The sequence below is a fragment of the Etheostoma cragini genome, chromosome 1 (assembly GCF_013103735.1).
Source record: "Etheostoma cragini isolate CJK2018 chromosome 1, CSU_Ecrag_1.0, whole genome shotgun sequence".
Classification (NCBI taxonomy): domain Eukaryota; kingdom Metazoa; phylum Chordata; class Actinopteri; order Perciformes; family Percidae; genus Etheostoma; species Etheostoma cragini.
In genome coordinates this window covers 16,754,459-16,778,068 of record NC_048407.1, presented here as the reverse complement: position 1 = coordinate 16,778,068, position 23,610 = coordinate 16,754,459, and the positions used below count along the sequence as shown (strand labels likewise).

At 40.1% G+C, this 23,610-nt stretch overlaps 1 protein-coding gene across 1 annotated transcript in view; it reads right to left on the bottom strand.

Annotated features, from left to right (window-relative positions):
- Positions 1–22,434, bottom strand: part of lgr4 (leucine-rich repeat containing G protein-coupled receptor 4) — a 32,906-nt gene extending 10,472 nt beyond the window's left edge. Inside the window, exons 1-5 of the mRNA XM_034880303.1 lie at positions 21,641–22,434; positions 13,128–13,199; positions 6,106–6,177; positions 5,140–5,211; positions 1,342–1,557 (exon numbers count right to left, since the gene is read on the bottom strand). Coding sequence (XP_034736194.1) covers positions 1,342–1,557; positions 5,140–5,211; positions 6,106–6,177; positions 13,128–13,199; positions 21,641–21,822 — 614 coding nt within the window. The 5' untranslated portion in view covers positions 21,823–22,434. The remainder of the gene's footprint in view (positions 1–1,341; positions 1,558–5,139; positions 5,212–6,105; positions 6,178–13,127; positions 13,200–21,640) is intronic.
- Between the last annotated feature and the right edge of the window lie 1,176 nt (positions 22,435–23,610).

Here is a 23,610-nt window from a genome sequence, read left to right as displayed (position 1 = left end):
TCGGTTTGAACTGCAGGAGATTCTCTTGACCATGTCTACATGCCTAAATGCACTGAGTTGCCGCCATGTGATTGGCTGGTTAGAAATTAAGTGTTAACGAGCAGTTGGACAGGTGTACCTAATAAAGTGGCCGGTGAGTGTATATCTAATGAACCGCTCATGCGATTTTTACAAAATTTGATCTAGGGCCACTCTTGAGGCGCCCCTTACAGTGGGGTAATGATTGGTTAAAGTGGGTATGGCCCATGGGATCCACGTTTGAATTAACCACTTACACTAAGGTGAATTACTTGAAATTAACAGTGTAGATGTACAATGGGCAGTTGACCTGACTGAACAAATATTACACATGTGGACACTAGGTGGTGCTACAATGACGTCAAAACGTGTTTTTGCCTTTAACTCAAGTGAATCAACTTATTCACTGAATCAAGTCACGTGATATAGGCCACGGCCATTTCCGCTCAAGTTTCCCCCCGCAATATAAGCACAAAACAATTTTTTTCAAACTGGTCCTTGGCCGTGTGACAGATCTGCACCAAACCTGGTATGTAGCATCTTCAGATGGCCACGACAAAAAGTTACTCACAGATTTTTGCTACGTTAAAGTATGCGCATTTGACAACCAAACAAATTTACTCCACCAAGGTACCAAACACATATATCTCGGCCAAATAAATGTTATCAGCAAAAGACTTGAGAGCAGTGTTTAACGTCTCTCCATGATGCTCTGTACCAAATCTGGCGAAGATTGGCCAATAGGGGTCGCTATAATCAACGTTTATTTGTTTTGTTAAAAACTCAATGCTTTTAAATGGGAAATTTGCAATTGCAATATTTCTGCCACAGTAAATGCTATTAACAGAAAACCTCAACTGATTGTTTGTTGTGCTGCTCGGAGGCTCTGTACCAATATTGGTAAAGATAGGCCATTAGGGGACGTTATAATCAACTTAGTTTATCCTTTCTGAGGTCGAGCACTTCTGATTCATAACTTTGTAACTTCATAATATAACAAGTAGAAACATACTGTCTTTTAGAGCTTAAAACTTAAAGTCGCCCCATTCGGCTGATGTCATTGTTGTCTTCCTATCCTTTACAGAAGGTTCTGCATCCAGCCTAGAAACCCAGAGTTTTTCGGGGTCATTGTGCAATTAATATATACTGTTACATGCAGGATTGACTAGTAATTTCATCATGAAATAGCCATCTAATAAAAAGGATTTTTTTCAATTTGTGCCTGAAGAGTGCCTTGAACCTTGGTAAAAATTTGTAATTTAACACAACAGTTTAAATTTCAATTCCAAACCACAACTACAACAGTAGCTTAATATAACTTACAGCACAACTAGACTGGTGAGGTTTGCGAAGGCATTGTCTGGTATGTACGAGATACGGTTAAGTGCCAGCGTCAGAGCCTGAAGGTTGGCCTGGTGTCTCAGAGAACCGACAGGGACCTCCGTCAGGTTGTTGTCATCCAACCAGAGGTGACGCAGCTGCTGAAGGTCTTCAAAACTGTCGTCTGGAACTGTGGTAATGTGATTCGCATCCAGGCGACTGCAGAACAGAGAATTAAGAAAAGCATTGCTTCATTTAATGAATATGATACTGACATTGGCTCAGGCATATGGCATTGCTATAAATGTCTTACAAACAGCAAAGAAAACAACAAAGAAAAATTCACATTTATCATATTATAAGATCTTTTAACTCAAAAGTTAACCCCTAACTTTATTGTCCCGTTTCTAGGTCATTGTCATCTAACAAAGCGATGACCCTGTGTTCCAAATAAAGCTTTCAACTTTAATTTAATGCTGGATAGGTGAATAATATTGCATCATATTTTTAATTGTGATATTTTGTGAGTAAAATCTGAATCTCCAACTTAACCAGTAACATTTCCGCAACATTTTGACCACACTTAAACTTCTTTTAGGAATTGAAAGGTCATGGACTATGTTAATGCAATAACTAGCGCCTAATTTTGACGTGTGTTGACCAGACAACTTATGTCTACTCTACCCAGTAGGCCACAACCTGCATACCTCCAAACGTAGGCAACCGAGTGTTTGCACCTAAAACAGTTCATCGCAATGCAGAGGAGCAGAAGTTAAAAAGGTAAATCTGATAAATTAACTTGACATTTTCTGACAAACTGTGCGTAATAAAATGGAGCAATATTCTCATGAGGAGCCATGAGTTTGGTGATAAAAAAGAAGAAGAAAAATGCATTCAAGCAGTAATATGAATGCACAAGTGTTCTTTTCACCATCCCCATCCTGTTTTCTCCTGCTAACCTCCCTCACTAAGTGTCTCGTCCTCCCTCAAAATTCCTCAAGTGTCTGGGCTGGAAGAAAAACAGTCTTGATTGACATTTAGCTCTCTAAGACTTTGTACAAACCAAGTCCTGGCTCTGTCAAAGCATATTACTTCAGCTACAGACCTTAAAACCCTCAGTGAGAAAAGACATCTGTTAAAAAGAAAGAAGAGCAAGAGAAAAAAGAACAGGGGAAGCAAGGGGTCAAGGGGAGGGTGATAGAGGGGTGATAATAGCTGAAAGCTGGACTTTCTGTGCGTTCTCCAGCTGGGTATATTTCTCCATTAGTCCCTGAAGGTGGCAAAAATAGAGCCCTGCACACATGACATTCAATGGTCACAGAAAAGAATTGCTAAAGACTGAGGGTGAGTGGAGCAGGAAATAGTGAGGGTGCTAAGTAAAGAAATGGACAAACAAAAATTCTTGGAAAACTCAACAATCCAACACAAGAAGAGAAACGTTAGCAACAGATTTGCTGAATAAGACTGACTTACATTTGCACAGGGCTATTGCTGGGTTTATAGTACAACAGACACTTCAGCAGGAGTAAAGTATATATGAGTGGAACCGGCCCTTGGCGAACGGCAGCCATCTGTGTGAATTTGGTCTGGTCTGTGAAATTTCACTAACTGTAAGACAATGCATCTTTGTATTTCAAGTGCGAACTTTTATTTAAAAAAATGTGGCACAAATTTTGCAAATATACCTGATTTTAAAGTGTGATTTTAACCTGTGATTTTCAAGAAAATTTGTCAGAAAGTCGACACATTTTTTTAACAAGACTAAGAGTTTACAGCCATACTAGCAGCAATGTGACGGTGTACTGTGGCACAGCAGTAGTTTAAGCTTAATGCTAATGCTAGCATCCTCACAATGACAAGGCTAACATGCTAAAGTTCAAGAGATATAATGTTTACCATGTTCACAATCTTAGTTTAACACGTTATCATGCTAATTAATTGGCAATCTATCCAGTAGTTGTTGAGACATTTCACTTGAAACCAAAATTGTGAACTGCACGGTGATGGCAGAAGAAAAGTCACACGATCAGCAAAGTCATTGGGATCCATCCAGTTTAATTGCAATCAATTCAGTAGTTGTTAAGACAGTAGGGATGTAACGATTACCAATGTAACGGTAAACCAGGGTAAATATTGATGACAACAATTACCATGTTCCTTTTAAATATCATTATTATCACGGTAGATTACCACTGTGTGGAAAACCCTGTGTTTAATCCCTCCCAGCTTCATCCGAGGCTCCTGAAGTTGCCACACACTACAGTGTGTCAGACGGGAGAAGGGAACAGAACGCAGCAGCAACAGACTTTTTTCTTTATCTTTCCATTTTCGGACATCTTGAAATGATGTCGGTAGCCTGGAACGCGAGTTTAAATTATTCTGTAGCTTGCTAAACTGTCATAGGTTTTACTGCCTCATTGTCTTCAATAAGTCTTCTGCGCTAATGTGGATAAGTTTAGCCTGTGTTACGACGTGACATGTATTTGGGGAGAGAGAGAGAGAGAGAGAGAGAGAGAGAGAGAGAGAGATTATCGCCTTGATAATATTGCTGTTGTTGTGTTTCTTAGAGCATAGCTGAATGATGAGCAGATTGTTTAATATTACTTGTGCAGCCACGTGTTGATATTCAAGTTGTTTGCTACCAAGGTGCAATCGCCAGTAAACAGACTAGAGCTATGGAGCCACATTCTTAGCTATTAAAGGTGCATTACACGGTTTGCTACGTCTGTGCTGTAACAGGTGTGGCTTATTCTCAGTTTGTGCTACTGAGCAATGTGTTACATATGTTAATTATTAAAGAGAAAACAATGTAATTCTTAGTATTGTTTCTTGTTATATGCTGTTGGCTCTAACATTTAGTTTTGGTAAATTATGTTAATAGTAATTCAGATGCAAAATAATGTGCATTATTATTTGCTTATATTTCAGAACCACATCTACATGTAACGTCAAATAAAACTTCATAGTTAACTGCATGTTCAAATTGTAAATAAATCTTCCTGGATCTCAAAGTCAGACATCTCTGGTTCACGTTCTTGGCTGACATCCTACAGCGGGCCAGTGTTTCAGTAGCCAGTTTTCAATAGTTTTTACAAGCCTACATTTTTGTATTAAAATAAACATTGTTATACTTTTTTTAAACTACTTCATCTTGTGTAGTATCAGTGCTTTCTGAACATACTGAATACACTTTTAAAGATACCAAAAGCCGTGATAATTTTGGTCATTATTAACATGAGGTCAAATTTTCATACCAACAACTGGCAAAAGAATCTGACAGTAGTGATTTTAATTTTAGTGCATCTCTTCTGTCGTTCCCAGTAAGAAATCAAAACCTAGTGAGCTTAATCTAAACTCCATTGTTGCCTATATATCTATTTTTGCATACATTTGTTTAGCAAATCTTCTGCCCCACAACGTTTCGATCTTTACATACATTAGATAAACTGTTGTGCAGTACTCCTGTGGTGTTTTATATTATCTTTGTGAGTAACTGTCGAAAATGTGGTTGTTAGGTTGGCACAAACATTATAATTTCCATTTTGGATGGTAGCTGTGGAAATAAACTGCAGTGCTTTCTCTGACAACAGCACTGATGACTGCAGCGTATCTTCCTGTCCAGGAATTCCGGACAAAATAGCTTTCCCATTAAGAGCAACATCTAGAGAAAATATGGGCTATTCTTAAAACTTCCTAACAGGGCTGGTGTGACAATATGGCTTGAAATTGTCAGAGCAGAGTGATTTCTTACAAATAAACATGAATTACTGATTTTTGTAGCAGCTAACTCAGATAACTTACAGAGACTGCAGAGAGTGAAGGTTCTTCAGGGCCGCACTGGGCACAGTCTTCAGCTGATTATTCTGGAGCATACTGAAGGCAAAATGGCAAAACAAATATTATTTCAACCCACAACACATTTTCTTGCACCATTGCATCTTTGTCCTCTGTGTGTTCCTGTTGTTTGCATGGATTCAAACTGGTTACAGGTATTCCCTTTGGAAGAGACATTGGCTTCACAGAGTTATCGGAGAACTCTCTCACTGACTGCTGCCAAGCTAATGTAGAAACTTTTAACATCATTAAAGGTATACAACAATCACTTTATTTTAAAAGTATTTGGTTTATTAAGATCATGTCAAATAATGTATGACTACATAGTTGCAGTATTTCTCAACACTGACACAAATCTGATGTGAATGGGGTTGGTTTGAGCTGCATGTAGTCAACATACTTCCGTTTGTTTTTACTTGTGTAATTGCAAGCAACAATGTGAATGAATTACTTGATATGATAAGCATTTACAAAACCGCCATGTTTTTATGTTTTCAGTCATGTAACCAAGACCTCACCTGTAGATCAACAGGACTTTGTACTCTTGGCCTGTTGCAGAATCAACAGGGCCGTGCTTTGTGTGGTGCCCAATAAGTTTGAGTCTGTGCAAGCACACTAGAGTGTGGTGCCCGACTTAAATTATGCAGAACAAATTTTTACACAGGGCCTGTACGCAAGTCTCTGTTAAGTGTTTTCACAGCCACAGATACTGTTGGGAAAAGGACGGAAAAGGCATTTAGTCTATTCCAAGTGGATGTAAATGGTCTGACTATGTTTAGGGTGGCAATAACTGACAGCACCACAATGTTACCCCGAACTGCAATATTTACTCTCTTCCCCAGTGTGTGAAAAACTTCACGCTGTCACAGCCATGAGAGTGTGTGTTTGTGTGTGTTGACGGCGGTGGTGGTGACAGGGAGAGTGCATGCTTACAGGACTTTGAGCAGATTCAGTCCAGACAAGGCTTCAGGGTGGATGAATGACAGGTCATTCCCGGCAAGTCGCCTGTGGTAAGAGAAAGAGTCACGCTTATATGTTGGACATTTCAGGAAATATTTCGGCATAAAAAGAACACACGGTGACAAAACCACAGAGTACATTTTATTTCTGACTAAAGCAATGCATAGTGTTTAAAGACCTTCTTCACGTCCAGCACCTCAGCAGATTAGGTTCCAGCTCTGAAGCTGAACATGGGGCCTGGGGTATCAAAGACATGTGTCTGTGCCATGTCCTGTTGTCACTTCGTCTGTCACCCACAGGAGATTAGAGCTGTTCCTGGATATACCCCTCCTTAGCTCCCTTTCCAAGCCTCCCGACCATTACTATTCAGTGCTCCCTTTAGAGTGAGTGAAAAACTGATTCAGCCCTCTGAGGTTGATGCAAGCAGTGTAGCCTTGTAACAGTCTTTGCCTTGTAACGTTTTTCAGTGGGCAGCTTCTTCTGTCCCTGCATGAATTACATGAGACTAAGGGGGACACCTCCCTTTCATGATGGGAATAGGAAGTGTATCGGAAATAAGGGTGTAAATAAGCATGGGACAAGCTGACTGGGACACACAGATAGTCTATCTGGCCTGAGAGATTAGCAACAGATTTATCACTCGGCAACATGAGTTGGACCAGGCTGAATTCCCTGCAACAAGAGCTGCTGGGTGTGAGCCTGAGAATCAAGGCTGACTATGTTTGAAGACCACATACCCTTCATATAGAACCAAAACTGCTCTTTTGTTGATTTGCCATAAATTTAACTGAATTAGTCCACTGTAAGGCATTTTTTGAAGCAAAACTATGAGTTGACAAGTATGAATAACTGTGAGTCCCTGATGAGACTGAAGTTATTGAGTGAATTACCTGTTCCCAGTCTGGGTACTTCGGTACCAAAATTCTGAAAATGTGACGATACCCGTTTTTCTACAGTACTGTAAGTACCGGGGGATGCAATTCCTCCTGACCTGACAGAGGCAGTATACGCTTACAAGTGTTCTAGTCTGCCACCGCTAATTGCTGGAGAAGAACGGCCACCAGCACAAAAACACAATGGAGCCAAGCTCTCCATTGCCGTGCACGACGGCGTGACCGTGGTCCCCTCTGGCTTTACCGTAACATTACATCTCAACAGCTTTCTCAACTTCACCTGGAGCTTGCAAACCAAAAGTAAAGTCTATTTCTCTCTGCCGTTGTATGTCAGCTCTAATAGCTGACATTAGCTAACTTTAGTGCTTGTTGTAGCAAACCTTCATAACATCAGGTACATTAACCTTAACCAGACCGGTTCTATGTGAAACACAACAACAGCATAGAGAAACAGACTAACTAAACATGCATGCTGTCTGGGAGTTCCAGGTGAACTCGTGGAAGACGTTTCTGTACACTGGCTGTGTGGTGAGGCTAGGCTTCAGAGCAGCGGGCTGTGGGTCCAGAAGACTGGCTTTTACTCCTGATTACATGTAAATCACGTTCTCTTTGCCCCATCCACTCCACAACAAAACAGTGACAGCAAGTTGAAACAAAACTAAAAAAGTCCTTGTCATCCTCTTTGACTGAAAAGCTGCATTAGCTTAACAGGAGAGCAAGTGAGAAAACTACTAAAAAAGAAAATGAAAAAAAATTGCTTATTAGGCTGAAAACTGAGAAATTGTGTTATTTAATTTTTACTGTATTTTTTATTAATATTTGCACATTCATTTAGATGATGTTGAATGTGATATGTGAAAACCAACTTACTGTCCTACAGAAGAGCCTCTACCAGAATATTAGGATGTAAATGCTCACTAGCTCTAGAAAAAGACTGTCAATTCAGGTTGACTTGGCTTTGAGACAAACCCAATAAATAACTTCCAAAGCTGCATTACACAACTGACAATGCCACTAAATGAGCCAATCAATGTGTCTCAATTGAACCACAATTTGTCAAGAAGATGTCTTGTGACAGCTTGAATAAAAAATATAAGATTTTAAGTCCAAGACCATTCTAGACTATGACCTGCAGTCAAAGTTATGTAGTACAAGTTGCCACATGCAGATGGATGCATACAAATTCAAAATGACACAAATCTTGTCCGTAGCTGTTGAGTCATTCTTCAACATTCAGTGACCTATGTGGCTAATGTCAATATGACAATTCCTTTAGAACTCACACAACCCAGAACCTGCAATCACTGTCACAAGCCGCAAACTACCACATGTAAACACGGTTAGACAAAGCATTCAGATATCCTTCAGGTTTCACAACAAAGAGCTTCTCCTCCACTCGCATCTTTCAGCAAATTCAGTACATGCCCCCCCAGGCTTCGACGAGGAAAGAAGAATGTGCTAAATCTCGTTGAGGAAAGGCTAAATCCTCTTCTTGAGCAACACCACTCCCACATGTCTACCATCGTCAAATGCAAATTCACCAAGAGCTGTGCTATGCACTCAGACAGTATAGGCCTACAAACATGATTTACCACCAAAAAAATAAAAAAAAGCATTTGGGATTCGAATTTTGCTAAAACAATACAATTTAACTTTCTATTTGGGAAACTACTGTGGCAAAACCCAAACAAGCAGCCCTCCCCTGCAACATGCTCCCACATGCACAGTACACACCTAGTTGTACCATTGTACGTATAAGTAGCTGTGATAATAAGTCTGTGTCCTATGTTCATGTTGGCAATGATGTTTATATCACAATTTTCAATAATAATTTTAACAGAGTTATGATGTGAGAGGAGCTATTTCAGGCGCCTCTGGTTCAAGAAGTAATAGTTGAATTAATTTTCCCACAGACAATGTGACTCAAAGTTGTAGCACTCCTATGGCTTGGAACAGCATGACCCTTTCCTGGTTGACACGTCAGTACAAAAGATTAACAACTTTGTCAGATAACTCTTCAGTACAAAAGATAAACAACATTATTAGATATTAAAGTATCTTGTTCTTTGATTTTAAAAAAAGTCACTAAGTCTTCATAAAACGTCAGGGTAGAAGACTATGACCTCCAAAGAGCATATCAGCAGGAAATATCCAATCACCAAGGTAACCGCAGAGCAAGCTGAGCACGGTGCATGCTAGACATTGTGCTGTTGAAAAAAACACATTTTACAATCTGCATTTTAAATCAAGTTTCTTCTGTATACTTTGTTAATTTTGGAACAAATCTGCAAACTGCAAAGTGTTATACATTTCTAAAACAAATTCTCTGTTTTGTTTCCTGGAAAGAAAGTGGGTTAGATGACCAGTAGAAGCACATTTAGGGTTCTTTGACAAGAGTTACTGTGAGGGTATCTGTGCTTAAGCTAAGCCAGCGGCTCTACTACAAGAGGCTTTACAGGGTTTTACTGTGGGGGAGTGTCAGTACATAGCATAACCCTGCTGTTTATTATGTTAACATTATTGTTCGCCTAAGCCCTATATTTCATGTAAAACTTTGAATACAGCGCGGTAATTGGCGGGTCAATGTGTAATGTTAACTGTCACTGCAGAGGAATTAATCTCTATCATGTACGACGGGTCGATGTATGAAACAGACCTCAAAGTTTATTATGCCTATTATGTCACAATTAGGGAGAAGCAGCAAGAACCCAACATTCAAATCCAAGCAGAAAGATACCAGGGTTTTTTCCTGTTGTAGAGCAGGACACATGTGAAGTGGGGGGCCTGGGATGAAATCAATTCCATAATGGAATGGAATGCAGTAAGGGGGCTTACGCATCTGGGACCTGGGTGCGGATCAGAATATACACTTGATCCCAAAGTCCAGTTTGATGGATTAGTATGAACATTGTGTACCATACCCGGGCACAGTTGGTCAATCCATGCAATCCAAGTACACTTAAAAGGTGATCTTGCAAACAGTTCATGTGTACTCCCCTATAGTTTGCATCACGTGTGAAACCCAACTGTACCAAATCACGGAATTGGGCTGTTTATCTAGCCTGGATGCCAGCCGAACTTAGCCCCGCCCACAACATTTGAGGTTGGGAAGTTCAGTCTGGACTTCATCCGACGTGGAGCAACTACGCTCGGACCAATCCAATTGTCAGGGCTGGCTTTATACGATGATGGAAAGATGGTCAACAGTAACGTAATCAACTACGTCCCCAAAGAGTGCTTGGGTCAAATTTGTGTGCAGATTGTGCCATCGCGTCTGTTATACAAGATATTGCCAGCACATCATTTTATAATTATATTATTTAATACTTGACAAACTATTTATGGTTATTTAATGCATATTTTGAAATGAAGAGGTAATGTAAAAAAAATGAATGATGTTTGAATGGAAAAGGCAAGTTTTCTAAAAAAAAAGTAGAAAATAAATAGCCTACTTAGTCTAATGTGTGGCGGCCCGCCAACATTGCGTTTCATTATTATTAAAAAAGATTTTTCAACGCTATTTAGGAGGCGCATTCTTTCAGCTGCATTTCCTTTTCCTGCTCTCCTCATTCTCTCTGTCACTCTACACACGTACGCACGCACAGTCCCTCTCATCTGTGCACAGCGTTTGTCTCCATGGAAACAGTGTTGCCAACCTAGCAACTTTGTAGCTAGTTTCAGCGACTTTTCAGAACCCCTTTGCAACTTTTTTTTCCACAAAAGCGACTAGCAACAAATCTGGCGACCTTCTTTAGAAAAGACAGTGACTTTCTGTAAAAAAGTCGCCAGTATTGTCCAGCGAGCACACAAGGTATTTCACTACTGTGGCCACCAAAACAGTCACCTCCCTCTGAATCTGTTTTATGAATAGCAGCCCCTCCCCTCCCCTTGTGCGTAGACAGGTAGAAAGAGGAGAAGGGACGGGGTGCGGGGGCCAGTGTAGGTAGGAGAGACAGCGGGATGCAATGGAAGAAAGATGCAGCTGAGCTGACCTGGCCCTGGGCAAGCCAGCCTTCTTTGAGAATTCTTTTTTGATCTTTTTACCTCCTATGGTAGCATTTCTTTTTTACTTCAAAGATAGGCTACCTAAGTATTAAGACATAGAAAGATTTATATTTCTTTCAATCTACCATGCTGACACAATCACTGAGCTTTAATGCAAATTATTGTGTAACGACGTTACATATACTGTATAAAAATGAGCATATAATGTCCCCCCGCCACAAATTGCTTTCTTATCAGTGGGAAACACTGAATGATTTGAAATATTGCCATGTAGAAAGTAGAAAATAAACATCATCTCTGGTAAACAAAAAGATAACTGAAACGACCAAGACCTCATGGTGACCGGTAACTGGCTCACAGTCTCCTTTTACCAGCACATCTTACTACTTCGGTTTGTCTTTACTGAAGCCATGATGTGACCAAACGACGAGCACTGCGATTTTCTTTGGTACAACCTGATCCCGTTGCTTAGTTGACTATGCGTTTGAATTCTCCTCCATGGTGGTTCCATGTTGCTGACAGAATGGGACTAAGTCCCATGTATACACACCCAGTAGTATGTACAGGAACATACACAGTAGGGAAAGTATTAAATAACTGAGGGAATTGACGTTGGTTAAGAGGTTCTGAATTTCGGTTTTGATGAATTGTCCAGCCCTAGGATTAAGTATACCGATATGGATTATATGGCAGATTCATACCGATTAAAAATAGCAAGAAAAAAAAGAAGAAGAAGTGTTTTCCAAAACATAAAAAATAGGAGAATAAAGTTACTTAACCAAAACTAAAAGAACATTATTAAAATAACAAATACACTTTTAATCATTCTGTCAACAAAATGCAACCTTATGGACAATAGACTGACCCAGATGTCATTTCACTGAAGACATATAGAGCCCATCGGTCACAGGTGATACCAAGACTATAAACAAACTGCTAAGGGGACAGAATACCAGTCTTCACGTCTGCTGAGCTTGGTGATGACTTTGGCAAGAAAGAAAGAGCGGAGATTGCATGAGTATGAAGGAGAGAATATTCCTATCTTGCCTCCACTCCTGTCCTGTATGAGGATGTCCTGCTCTCTTTTCTTTCCCTGATCTCTTCCTCTGTCAACTCTTTCTCTCCCTGTTTTTGCCCTCAGGGCCCATGCTCTGGTTCACTGACACAGCCCTGAAGTGAAAAAAAAAGTCTTTGAGCAAAGTTCACTGAGACAAGCCTGCAGATTTGTCCTCTGAAAAAAGGTTAAACAAACACACATATTAACTAAGGGTATACGTCAATCAATGACACCCTGATGACTATCAATCCATCACGATGACCTAAGATGAGAAAAAAGTAGCAGAGAGACCGCATTTTTTTTTCACCTGTGTTGCCACGGAAACCATTGTTTTGCCCTCTTCCTTCCTGCCTTGCATTCCTCCACACAATGCGATGAAAAGTAAATTGCCTTTCATCAAAGCAGATTGGAGTGGTGTATGGAAAAGAAGAGGGTGAAGACTCGGCCGGCTGAAAGAGGCAGGAGGGATGAAAAAAACATGCCCGCAAAAGGCCAAGTGGAGCTGGAACCGCTTGGATTTGATCACTCACTGGTCATTTTGCTTTCTCAGGGCTGCATGTTACCTGATATCAGGTAGACAGATTTTATCTCTGACTTCCAGCAGCACCGAGCCAGACAGTGGAGTGTTTAAAGAGTAAAGGAATAACAAACACCCACTAAGATTAGATGTACGCCACTCAACAAAGCCCCGGAGCACAGATGTGCTGTTGCCACCCTGATAATCCCTTAAAAGCAAAAATCCACACAGGATGTCACATGATTGTAGCTTCAATACATGTTGTCTCACCTCATCTTTTTAATTGAGCTTTACTGCACCTTTTATAACCGCCCTTGTTCAACTCATGAATGGTTGAGTGATTCGTAACCTCGCGTAATCCTGCGCTTATCTTCTCCAGCGGAGAAGAAGGGCATGTTGTGCACATATACTGTGTGTTTTGCAGCGCAAACTCAAATACCCAGGTGCATATCATAAGCCCTCATGTCAACATTGTACAGAGTAAATACATCATTAGCAAGATAAAAACGAGGCATGTACTTACAGTTCTTCCAGATAGGGGAAGTTCTTGAATACAAATGCTGGAAGCTCAGTGATGTTGTTCATGCTCAGGTCACTGTGGAAATAAAATAAAAAGTCTTTAAGCCAACTGATAACCTTAAAATCACAGTTTTATACATTTTAATCAAACAAAAACATTTTAAACTTCTATAGTTTTCAATCTGTTTCCAATAACAGATTACTTTTGTTAATTTTCACATTGTTCTTAAAAGATATTTTATTGTTGCCTCCTTGCCCCGATTTTTTCCTTAATACTTAAACCATTTAGTTGATTAAATTATTTTTATTGCCTCACCTTTACGGTGGAGCCCTTCTAACTTTGGTTTTGAAAAGGTTATATAAAAAATGTGACTTACATAACATTTTCTGCGATATTAATAACAGACTTAATTCTCAAAATCATCTGTGGTTGAGGCCTTATGTTATTAACGTAACTATGGCATTCATGCTGTAACGTTTTTAACTGTATTTGTAAACTACAAGCAATAGGGTAGTTGTGTCACCCATCCCTAATGGCACTTTTAAGTCTTTTGCCTATGCCTGCATAAGTGGAACCTCAACCAAAGAAAATAGCCTTGAAAAAGCCCTTCTCCTTAGCCCCAGGGATCTTCATTTTCAAACCAACTTCAAGTAAAGATAGACATGTAGCAGCATGAAAAATATGCACACAGGACTTGATTTGCTTCCACACCTTAGCTAATATGAGTATATGGCTCTACAGCTTCATTATGATAATTAAAAAAAAAACTCTGCTAAGTTTGTGTTAATGGAAATGTGTCAACGTAAGGGAATGTCACAGTTAAACAGGTGACAAAATGCTGTCTTGGGCGGAAGATCTGCATTTTGATTAGGCGGCCCCCGTAACCTGCTTCAAAGAAAGCCCCCATCCACGCCATATGTGATGAGACGGCACATTTCAAGACTGAAAAAACATCCGGGATTCACAAATGAAGCAACCCCCTGCCCCCCTTTCACTCTCTAACTGCCCATCTTGAATTTCACTGCCTAATCTCCCTAGGACCTTGTGTGTGGGCCCCTGAATCCTACAAGGATCATATTGCCCTTCCTCTGCAGTCCAAACTACACACACGCATGCACGAACACACACACAGAAGCCTTAAAAGGTGGGCCCTGACAGAACCCTAATCATCCCTGCGACCTGTGTCCCATCTCCACTTACCTGGTTATCCAATTACCATACAGACTGTGCAGCTACAACAAAACTTCCATCAACATCCACCCACTCCTTATCGTTCTTTCCTACCGAGAAAGCATCTCTGGTGGTGTTCTGCAACCACTGCTCCACATCTGCCACCACTGGTGGTCAGATGGATACATCCCTAACCACATTTTAAACTGTTCATGAAATCTATCGTAGACTGTTGACTGGTCTGAACCACATGCAGTGCTGTGGAGTATGGGAGGCCTACATGACTCTGTCACACTTCCTCCATCTCTGTGTCTGGCTGCTTTACTCATCAAGGTCCTGGCCTGTCCCTGCTATGATAGATGGAAGGGGACACTAAAAATGCAGCTGTGATAAATGGTGACAAGCCTAAACGCTTCTACAAACAGGTATCCGTAAATGTATATCCCATGTGCCATTTTGGCTTCATTTGACCAAAGAAAAAAAGAGGATCTGAAAAAGGGAGCAGACATGCTTTGAGAAAAACTAAATATGGCTGCTAAGGTGAAGTATGAGCATACTCTAAGAGTCAAAATACAAAAGTATAATGTTATTTATGTCAGTTAACATAAAAATACTATGTATCAGGGTTCATCAATAAGGGTTGGCCAGGGGGAGGCAAAACGCCATATTGGCCAAGAACATAACAACCCACTTTCCCGTTTGGGCTATCGTTTGCTCCACCAAAACTCAAGAACAGTCATCTGCTCTCTCGTCTTTCAGGATGAGCAACTGGAACAGTGACAGAATGTCATCACTCGTACAGTCTTGACAACCAAATAAACAACAGCGCAAGTACAGCATTTTCTCCTCAGGCAGAGTGTTAAACAGCGACAAAAGGCTGATTTACCATTAAAACTGCACACACGCAGGCTACAGTAGTTTGGAAAATAGGACTATGGGCTGAATTTACAGTTTATCAGACCCCAGAAAGAGATGAGACAAGAAGCTAACGTTAGCAAACCTACGGTCTCTCTGCCTTTGACTTCCCGCTGCAGGAGACGTTGTATTCCCTGCTTTTGGGAAAGTAGAATTTTTTTCTAACTTGCACGACCAGGCAGCAACATGTTGATCTATTACATCTATGACACTTCCTACAACCTGACGTAGCTGCAGCCAATAAAATGGAAATTGATAATCCCAACCGGTGGCCAATTCGTTATATTTTACGCACCTTTAACATTTAAACATTACAAAGACTGTATACAACAACTGTGCAAGGCACTTGCAGCCAGACTACTAAAGCTTGTCACCTGAGCAAACTACTAACTGCCAAGAAGCAAGAAACTGACAGAGACATAATAAGAGTTAATTGCCTCCTGTGGGAGGTTTCTAGCCTGGTCCTACCAGACTCTCGTACATTTCATTTGTACAGAGGAGTGCTGAAGCGAAATTGAATGGAAGTACGTAGGAAGGCGGAGCCAGTCTAGGAGGTTTCACCAAAAGAACACCAATCAGTGCAGCACGCAAATCAAGCCTTTGCGGCAGAGTGAACAAAACAAACAAAGAAAAAAGCACATGCTTTGAACAAAGATCTTGTGGTCTGATAAAAATAATATCCAACATTTCAACCATAAATGGAAAAATCAACACAGTTATTCATCCATCTAACACCAGTGTGTCCCCTATAGTTGCACAGGTCGCCGCCCAGAAAAATCTTCTTTTTTAAATGCCAAAAATAACGCCAAATGCTTATTGTGTTTCCCCTATGTTCATTCTGCTGCGACACGCTGCCATACGTCCATGAACGTGGAAACTGTCTGTGGCTACTTCACGTCTGGACGAGAAGGACAGTCAAGTGTCTTATCCAAACTGCTCAAGTCAGTTGAACAGGTGAAGCGAAGATTACGTTGTCGAATGCAAACAGGCTCAGTAGTGAACAACGCTAACGTGCGGACGGATTTAGCGCTTTGTTTTGTTTGTGAATATTCAAAAAAAACAGATCAGTGTTGGTATTTTGCCTTCATTGTTCTCCATGAAGTTTACTGAAAGTGATGTAATGTAGTGTTTTATGTGGAGTAAGAACTGGGTTGGACTTTAAAAAAATGGAGGGTTTCATTTGTGTGACCGATTGTTATGAATCCTTTCTAGGCTTGAGTACTTGTTAATATAATACACGGTAGGGAAGGTAACGTCATTTCTCCATTCTCAGCTGAAGTGGACACATTTACGCTGCATGCATTAGCCTAGCAGCTAGCGGAGTTGCCCTCTGCTTATAGCTCAACCCTGAAAAACAGTGCAGTTAATTATTAGCCTGCACGTCTTTGTAGCCTAAAACAAAGCAGCTTATATTGGTAGAGAGAGCAACAACTTAGCAGACTGGCGAGCTGCCCTCTCAGCCTGCTCAGCTTTAGCCGAAATGGAAACACGGTGCTGCAACATGCGTCATAAGATTTAAACTGATGGTTTTCAGTTGTAACACCCTTTACCGGCAGTATTGACAACATATGAAGCCACTGGGTCTTGAGAAGCTTGTTTTATTGTGTCCTTTTAACTGACTTTACATCACATTTGCTATCTCTTTTCCTTTTCCTCAGAGCCGCACTCATACACTACTATCACCGCTCGCTCTCCATGAGCGACCACACCGGAACTGACATCACTCACTCAACGCACTGCCATTCTCGCTCTGACTTACACTTCTCTCGTAAAAAAGGGGTTGCTGTTAAACGCCACATTGCGCTGATGCGTTTGTTCTTTACCGCCGTAAGAATTAACATATATACCGTCACAGCCATTACACCACCATGTAAAAATCTTCAAGAAAACTTATGTAATCAATGTTTTATTGATTTTAGATGTGTACTTAATTCAGATCAATTGGTAGAGATTTGTTTTCACTTTGACATTTAAAGTTATCTTCTTTCAGTCGGGGTTCAAAAAGCATATAATGTAATTCACTGCTGTGAAACAATAAGTCATGAAATAGTTGAACAGGACAAATGAAAGGGAAATGAAACATACAGTACTGTACATGTCTTTTCTCAGAGTCTGTGGAATTGACTGACCAGCATTTTCTAATAGTGTTTAGACACTCAGGTGTGTACAACCAATATAAAGATACAACAAAACTATACGACCTACTTCACTATAACTAAATAACAACATACTGATGGTGGTTTAACAGTTTACCACAGTTTCACATGTCCTGTTTTATGATCTTTTTAAGATTATTTGTTTTGTTTTTTTCCTTTATTAGTGAGAGTGGATAGACAAGAAAGGGGGAAAGAGATGGGGGATAAAACGCAGCAAAGGGCCGCAGGTCAGATTCGAACCCCGGGCTGTTTTATGATCTTAATGGACCCCAGAAAAAAATGCACAAAAGCCCCTCTTCTCATATGACATTTGATGGCACTTAGAGACAATCTGTCACATGTTCTCATTCACGTTTCTGTCCCAATTTATAAGTATTGGACATAAGGACAGTAAAGTCAGTCAGATTGTCAGATAAGAGGAGCAGCTCTAGAGTCGGAAAAAAAATATTTTTTATTTCCCTTTCATGTTGCTGCCCCCTGTAATGTTTAAAAACTGCATAGGTTTTGTAACAAACAAAAATAGTTGTCATTTCAATCCACAGATCTGGTACTATTTTGTTACTAAATGAAATACCGAAAATCTTTTTCTGCAGCTTCTCCAATTTGGGATGGATTGTTTTCACTATTTTTTTGTTTTGAAGATCAATTAATCAAGAAACTGAAAATAAATGTTTTACTATCAGAAATGAAGAATTAGAGATGTAGAAACAGAGAGTAGGTCTACACTTAGGCAAAGAAATGTTCACTTTTTGAAGAAGAAGATCCAGTACAGTTACTGCATGGTGGAAGGCAAAATTAGCAGCTCTTCCGTCTGCTTCAGTCTAGAGCTACAACCCTTTAAATTCTTCATAGTCCACTTGACAAAAGGTCAACTACCAAAATCTATAGAGTTGTGGTCACAAATCCTTAATATGCTCTCAATATGACATTGTATTTAAAGCACATTTGCCATGTTTTAAGCTAACTTCCAAGCATCTGGCAATGCTTTTTAAAACTCTTATATTACCTTGAACCCTCTGCCACATAGAAATTACTAGTCTTTAATTCAAAGACATCAGTCATTTTTAGTAAACATGTCGTAAGACTTTGCTTGCTAATGCTACTACACATTAAACATATTTACTATACAAACCATTTAAGTCATCAACTTGGGGTAGCAATTTATTTTTGAATACTGAGCACAAATTCAGAAAACCAGCAACCATTAGTAACTGTGTGATGGGGGGATGTGATGGGAATAGTTGTTTAAGTGGAGGACAGGGTTGGGGATTCAGGTGGGGGGGAGCATAAATATTCGCCCATCCACAAGTCGTCCTGTTTGGGATTGGGAACCACTGACTGGCTCCTTTCACCTCTGCTCATCAAGAACAAAAGTATCATTCATTTAAGAATGGATTGAGGGCAGCAACGGTGAAGTCGGCAAGCTCCACCAGCAAGAGTGCAAGACCCCTGACACCACCCCTTCTTTTTCAGTCTCAACCTTGTTCACGCTATGAAAGGACCTATCACAACTGAAATGTAAGCTGTAATAGACCCCTCTAGACTAGACTCCCTTAAAATGCACAAGAGTTTAAAACCTGTGCAGAGAGTCAGTGGCAGGTAATGCATACCTTCAAAAGGAGTGTTTGCTTTGTTACTGGCTGAGGGGCCTCCCTTTTTTCTCTCATCTGCTTTCCTGTGACAGGGCTGTTTCCGTTACAGATGCCAAATCTCAAGCCCCTGTGGGCTGTAGGTAAGAGTCCACTCCAACATCGTCATATGATTTGTTGTATAATCTGTGGTCTTCTTGTGCCATAAGTTTATATTTTTCCAAAGCAAAGACACAAATCAACATAAGAGAGGCAACAATAGAATAGAAATAGCCTAGCCTAAAATACTTGTCCTTGTAATGAGGACTTCTTAACCTTTGGGCATTGCAACGCTTACAAACCACCATGTTAAATCGGTCTGTTCCTGCTATCATGTGTATGTACTGTATATGTGTTTGTATCTTCATATTTACACCTTCCTTACCGTTGTTGCCTCTGACTAGACTCCATTTTTTTAACCATCAAACTGATTCTACTGACATAACTGCAAACAAATGTGTACAAGTTCAGTTCAAATGTATTGACAAAACACTCATGACATTTTTTTTCTTTACACATCAGCAGACCATGGTGGGTGCATTAGCCCTGAGAGAAGGAGCTCTTGCAGCTGCAATATGTCTCACTAATCCATCATGATCCCTAACCCCAATGCTCTACATACAAAGAAAGAGGGAGTGGGAGAGGACAACTTAAGTTCAAGAGACCAGAAGAATAAATGAGAGTAGGACAGACGGACAGAAGGACAAGCAACCTTTCGCATACTTTTAAGAGGTTAAAGCGAATATATGAAGCAGTTTACTGCCGCCACAGAGCAATGTGCAGACCAGAGACAAGAAGATAGCACAATCTGGAAAACAACATTTCCATTTTGGAATCAAATCGGCCAGCAGAGCTATGATATCACTTTGTAAAAACAATGCTTCATGAGATTAAGATATCAGACTGCCCATAATAAGGAAAAGGTATGCTGAGAGTTCCAGCTGTAAGGAGTAGGCCTTAGTGTGACATGTCTTGAGAGCATGGCATATGAGTCCACTTCCTCTGTTTACTTTACCCAACACTTTCCTAACAAAGGTGATTTCAAGTGGCACAATATTGGTTCTGGTGTAGCGAGGCTTTGGCCACAATTCTCAAAAGGTGGTAAAACAGCACAGAGGTTTCCCCAAACAAGAACAAACCTTAACACTTTCAAGCAAGATGACAGGAAAAAAATACAGGTAATTTTCTTATCCAAATAACATTTCAAATTGACGAGTGCCTTTGTAAACTTAAAGTCATAATTTCTTGAGGGTGCACAATACAAAAAGCCACAATAAATTGCTGTTTTGTATGCTGTTGCTGAGGTGAGCACTGTAGTTTATGATTAACCCAGAGGTTGTGAAACAAACTGAGGAGTTTCTTCATGGGGCAATCATCAACTGTATCTGCACCATCCCATAACGATATGACTTGGCCTAACTGGTATATAGTTTGCTCCACCTTTTATTAAGAAAAAAGTGTGCCCTTACATAAAGCAGTAGTTACACTCTTGTGAAAATTGCACAATCTGACTCCTAAATTATTTTACATTACACATACCGCTGACTACTGTCTCTTACACTCTGTACATTACTTGGTGGTTCAATCACAAAGCATGTCTTACCTTAGTGTGGGGGGGGGGGGGGAATCCATGCATTATGTTTTCCCCTCTTATTAAGCAGTAAGTTGTCTTTGAAGAGTATTTTTGTGATCCCAAAAACGTTTTCTGTTTGTCCGTAAAAAATAAAATGTTTGTCAGGGGCCAATCCACTGTTTAAATTTGACTAAAATGTATCATTCCTGGCAACAATTATATCTTTAAGATCACAAAAATACCTCTAAAGATGCAATCTGCTGCTAGACACCGGGTAAAAAATGACGCTTTGAGGAAACATACAAAGTGCTGGATTATCAAAATAGCTGCAGATACATTTTTCTCTAGCTTGCTGAATATGCTGAGTGTTTCAACACTAAAATAATTGATTAAATAACTGATATTAATATAGGCTATAACATCCTCACTAGTTGCGGCCCTCGTGTCTAGTACAGCATGAGTAGAAACTGTGAGCTGATTTAACGTTTCAGAAAAAGATTACTGTTTGGTGAAAGTTGGTGACTTTAACCGTGTTTAGTTGAACTCAGTGGTTCAAAAAGTGGGCTCTTTGAGGGGGTGGGGGGGGGGGTCTCCACCAAAAATGGGAATAGTTATTGTGACTGTAATTCCATTCATAAGTACCAACATGACAAAAATGTAATACTTGTGTGGTCAGGTAATGTCCGGTAATGAAACATCTAAAAAGCAAAATCGTATCAGATGGGGGACCATGGGCATTACTTTAAATTGGGTCTTGTCTAATTTGAGTCAGTTTAGGGGTCCTTGACATGAAAACAAGTTTGGAAACCACTGGTTTAACTGCAAGAGTTAAGACATATTAAATAACGACTACAAACCCATAGGCACTTCCTAAAATCTTCATTTGGACATGTTTACTCTGGTGTGCTATATGTCGAAAGTTTAGCCTGCATCGTGATGTTTTATGTCCATCATTCACTTGCGATGTAAACACAACAATATCCCATACTCAGGCCTTTACGACGAGGCATTTGTTGTGCACAGACATGTTTAAAGGTTGTATTTCACTGTGGACGTGAGTTAGTAGCTACTTACAGATAGTAGGTGAAAGCTCTGAGCCCAGTTGGGACGGTGGTCAGCCCTCTCCCGGAGCAGTCTGCACCCCCATCTTCATCGCAGCTGCATGAGGGCGAACAAACGGCCGTCGATTGCTCTTGACCGGTGGCACCAGGACGAAGGAAACACCAGAAACACATCCAAAACAAATCCACACGCATTTTTTTCTCGTAGGTTCAGGTGAAAGCGATAAAAAATAAGGCCTTTCTTTGTGGTTTAATCTATTCCGGACGTCGACTTCTCATGTGGTTGGTCGGTTGAAGCATGAAGAGATGAAGCCTAACCGACGCTTTTCAAAACAAAATATAACGTCCGAGCACTACATACATTAACGAGCCCGTACAAAAAATATCCACGTTAACGGTTTGGCAAGGGTTAAAACCCAAATATCGTCTTCGAAGACGAGTGTTTTACCTTGCTGTTAAACATTTCTCAACCCCCCTGTGCGTCGTATTAGTCCATGAAAATAAAGTAGCAGGGCTGGCGAGAGGAGCGGTAGCCTACCTTGCGTTTTTTTGCGTTTTCGTTGTCCCATTAAATAACCCAAAAAACAAAACGAGCGGTGCCTGCTAATGCGTCGCTAACATGCTGATCCCTTGGCGGTGAAATGTTCAATTAAACATACCGGACACTCATGGTTTGTTTCCTAACAAGATCACCGACACTTTTCAGCCATTCCTCACGTTCCCCTCCTTTGCTCCTGACATCAACAGCATGTTGTACTGTAGCTCGGCAGGCACCCTACCGGACAACCTGCAGCACTGGGCCCGGCCTGTGCAACGCTGAGACCTACACCACAACGTCAGAGTCTGCCAACTGCTGCACACTCACCAGCGAGGGAAAAAAAGTCAGGTAAAAACTGGTTACACAAGTATGGAGGTCCAGTATGGGTAATGCAGCTTTCAGTACATTTCTTGTAAAACAACTTGTTTACCATGTTTCAAAATGAGTTGTGGAGTGTAACGTACAGTGGTGAAAGAAGTATACAGATAGTAAGTAGTATATACTACAGTATAAAATACTTTGTTACAGTTACAATTCCTGCATCCAAACTCCAACTAAATAAGTAAAAGTTCAAAAGTTTTAGCATCAGAGTATACCTAAAGTAAAAGATGGCTCATGGCTCATTTCAGAATAATAAATCACTGGATTATAATTAGTGATGCATTAATGTGTATCAAAGCTTGTAAGGGTGGAACTTTACTGCCAGATAGCTTATTTGTAATACTATACTTTTTAATTATTTTGTAGTTTGTATAAATAATCTAAATCTGCTAAATAACTAATAACTGATGCTTTAAAATAAACGTAGTGGTTTAAAAAGTAAAATATTAGCTTTCAAAATATAGTGGAGTAGAAGTAGAAAGTAGCAGGTATATAGTTGAATAATATGGAAATGCTATGTACTTAGAATTTCTAGTTAAGTACAGTATTTAAGTAAATGTACCTAATTACATTCCACCACTAAGTACATTCAAATTTTAAAGGTTCAAAGTATAAATAATACAATTAAGTAATGTAATATATTACATGATATAACCATCATATATAAACACATTAATAGAGTGCAATAAAAAATACTGATCTTTCAAAGTGAAAAGTACAGAGCAACAAAACAAGCAACATGTAGCTGGTCCATTCTGTTAGGGAAAAACTCAGGAGCAGCAAATCTCATTTCACATACGTGAAGAATGTTCAAGAGGTTTGATCACTTACACAGAAGCATTTAATAATTTCCCAACTGACGAAGGAATTAAGCAGGCACTACATTTGAACCACGATGTGTTCTTGTGTCGTGCCGTCCCAACTTTCTGAAATTCCCAAAGGTATTTAAATCATGCTGGAGGTTTTAGGTTTAGCTGAACCTTTTAAGGTAAATGCATTATGTGTTTACTTGCTCTATAGCATTGGCAGGGTAAGCCGCACTGTTTGTCATACAGCTGCAACGT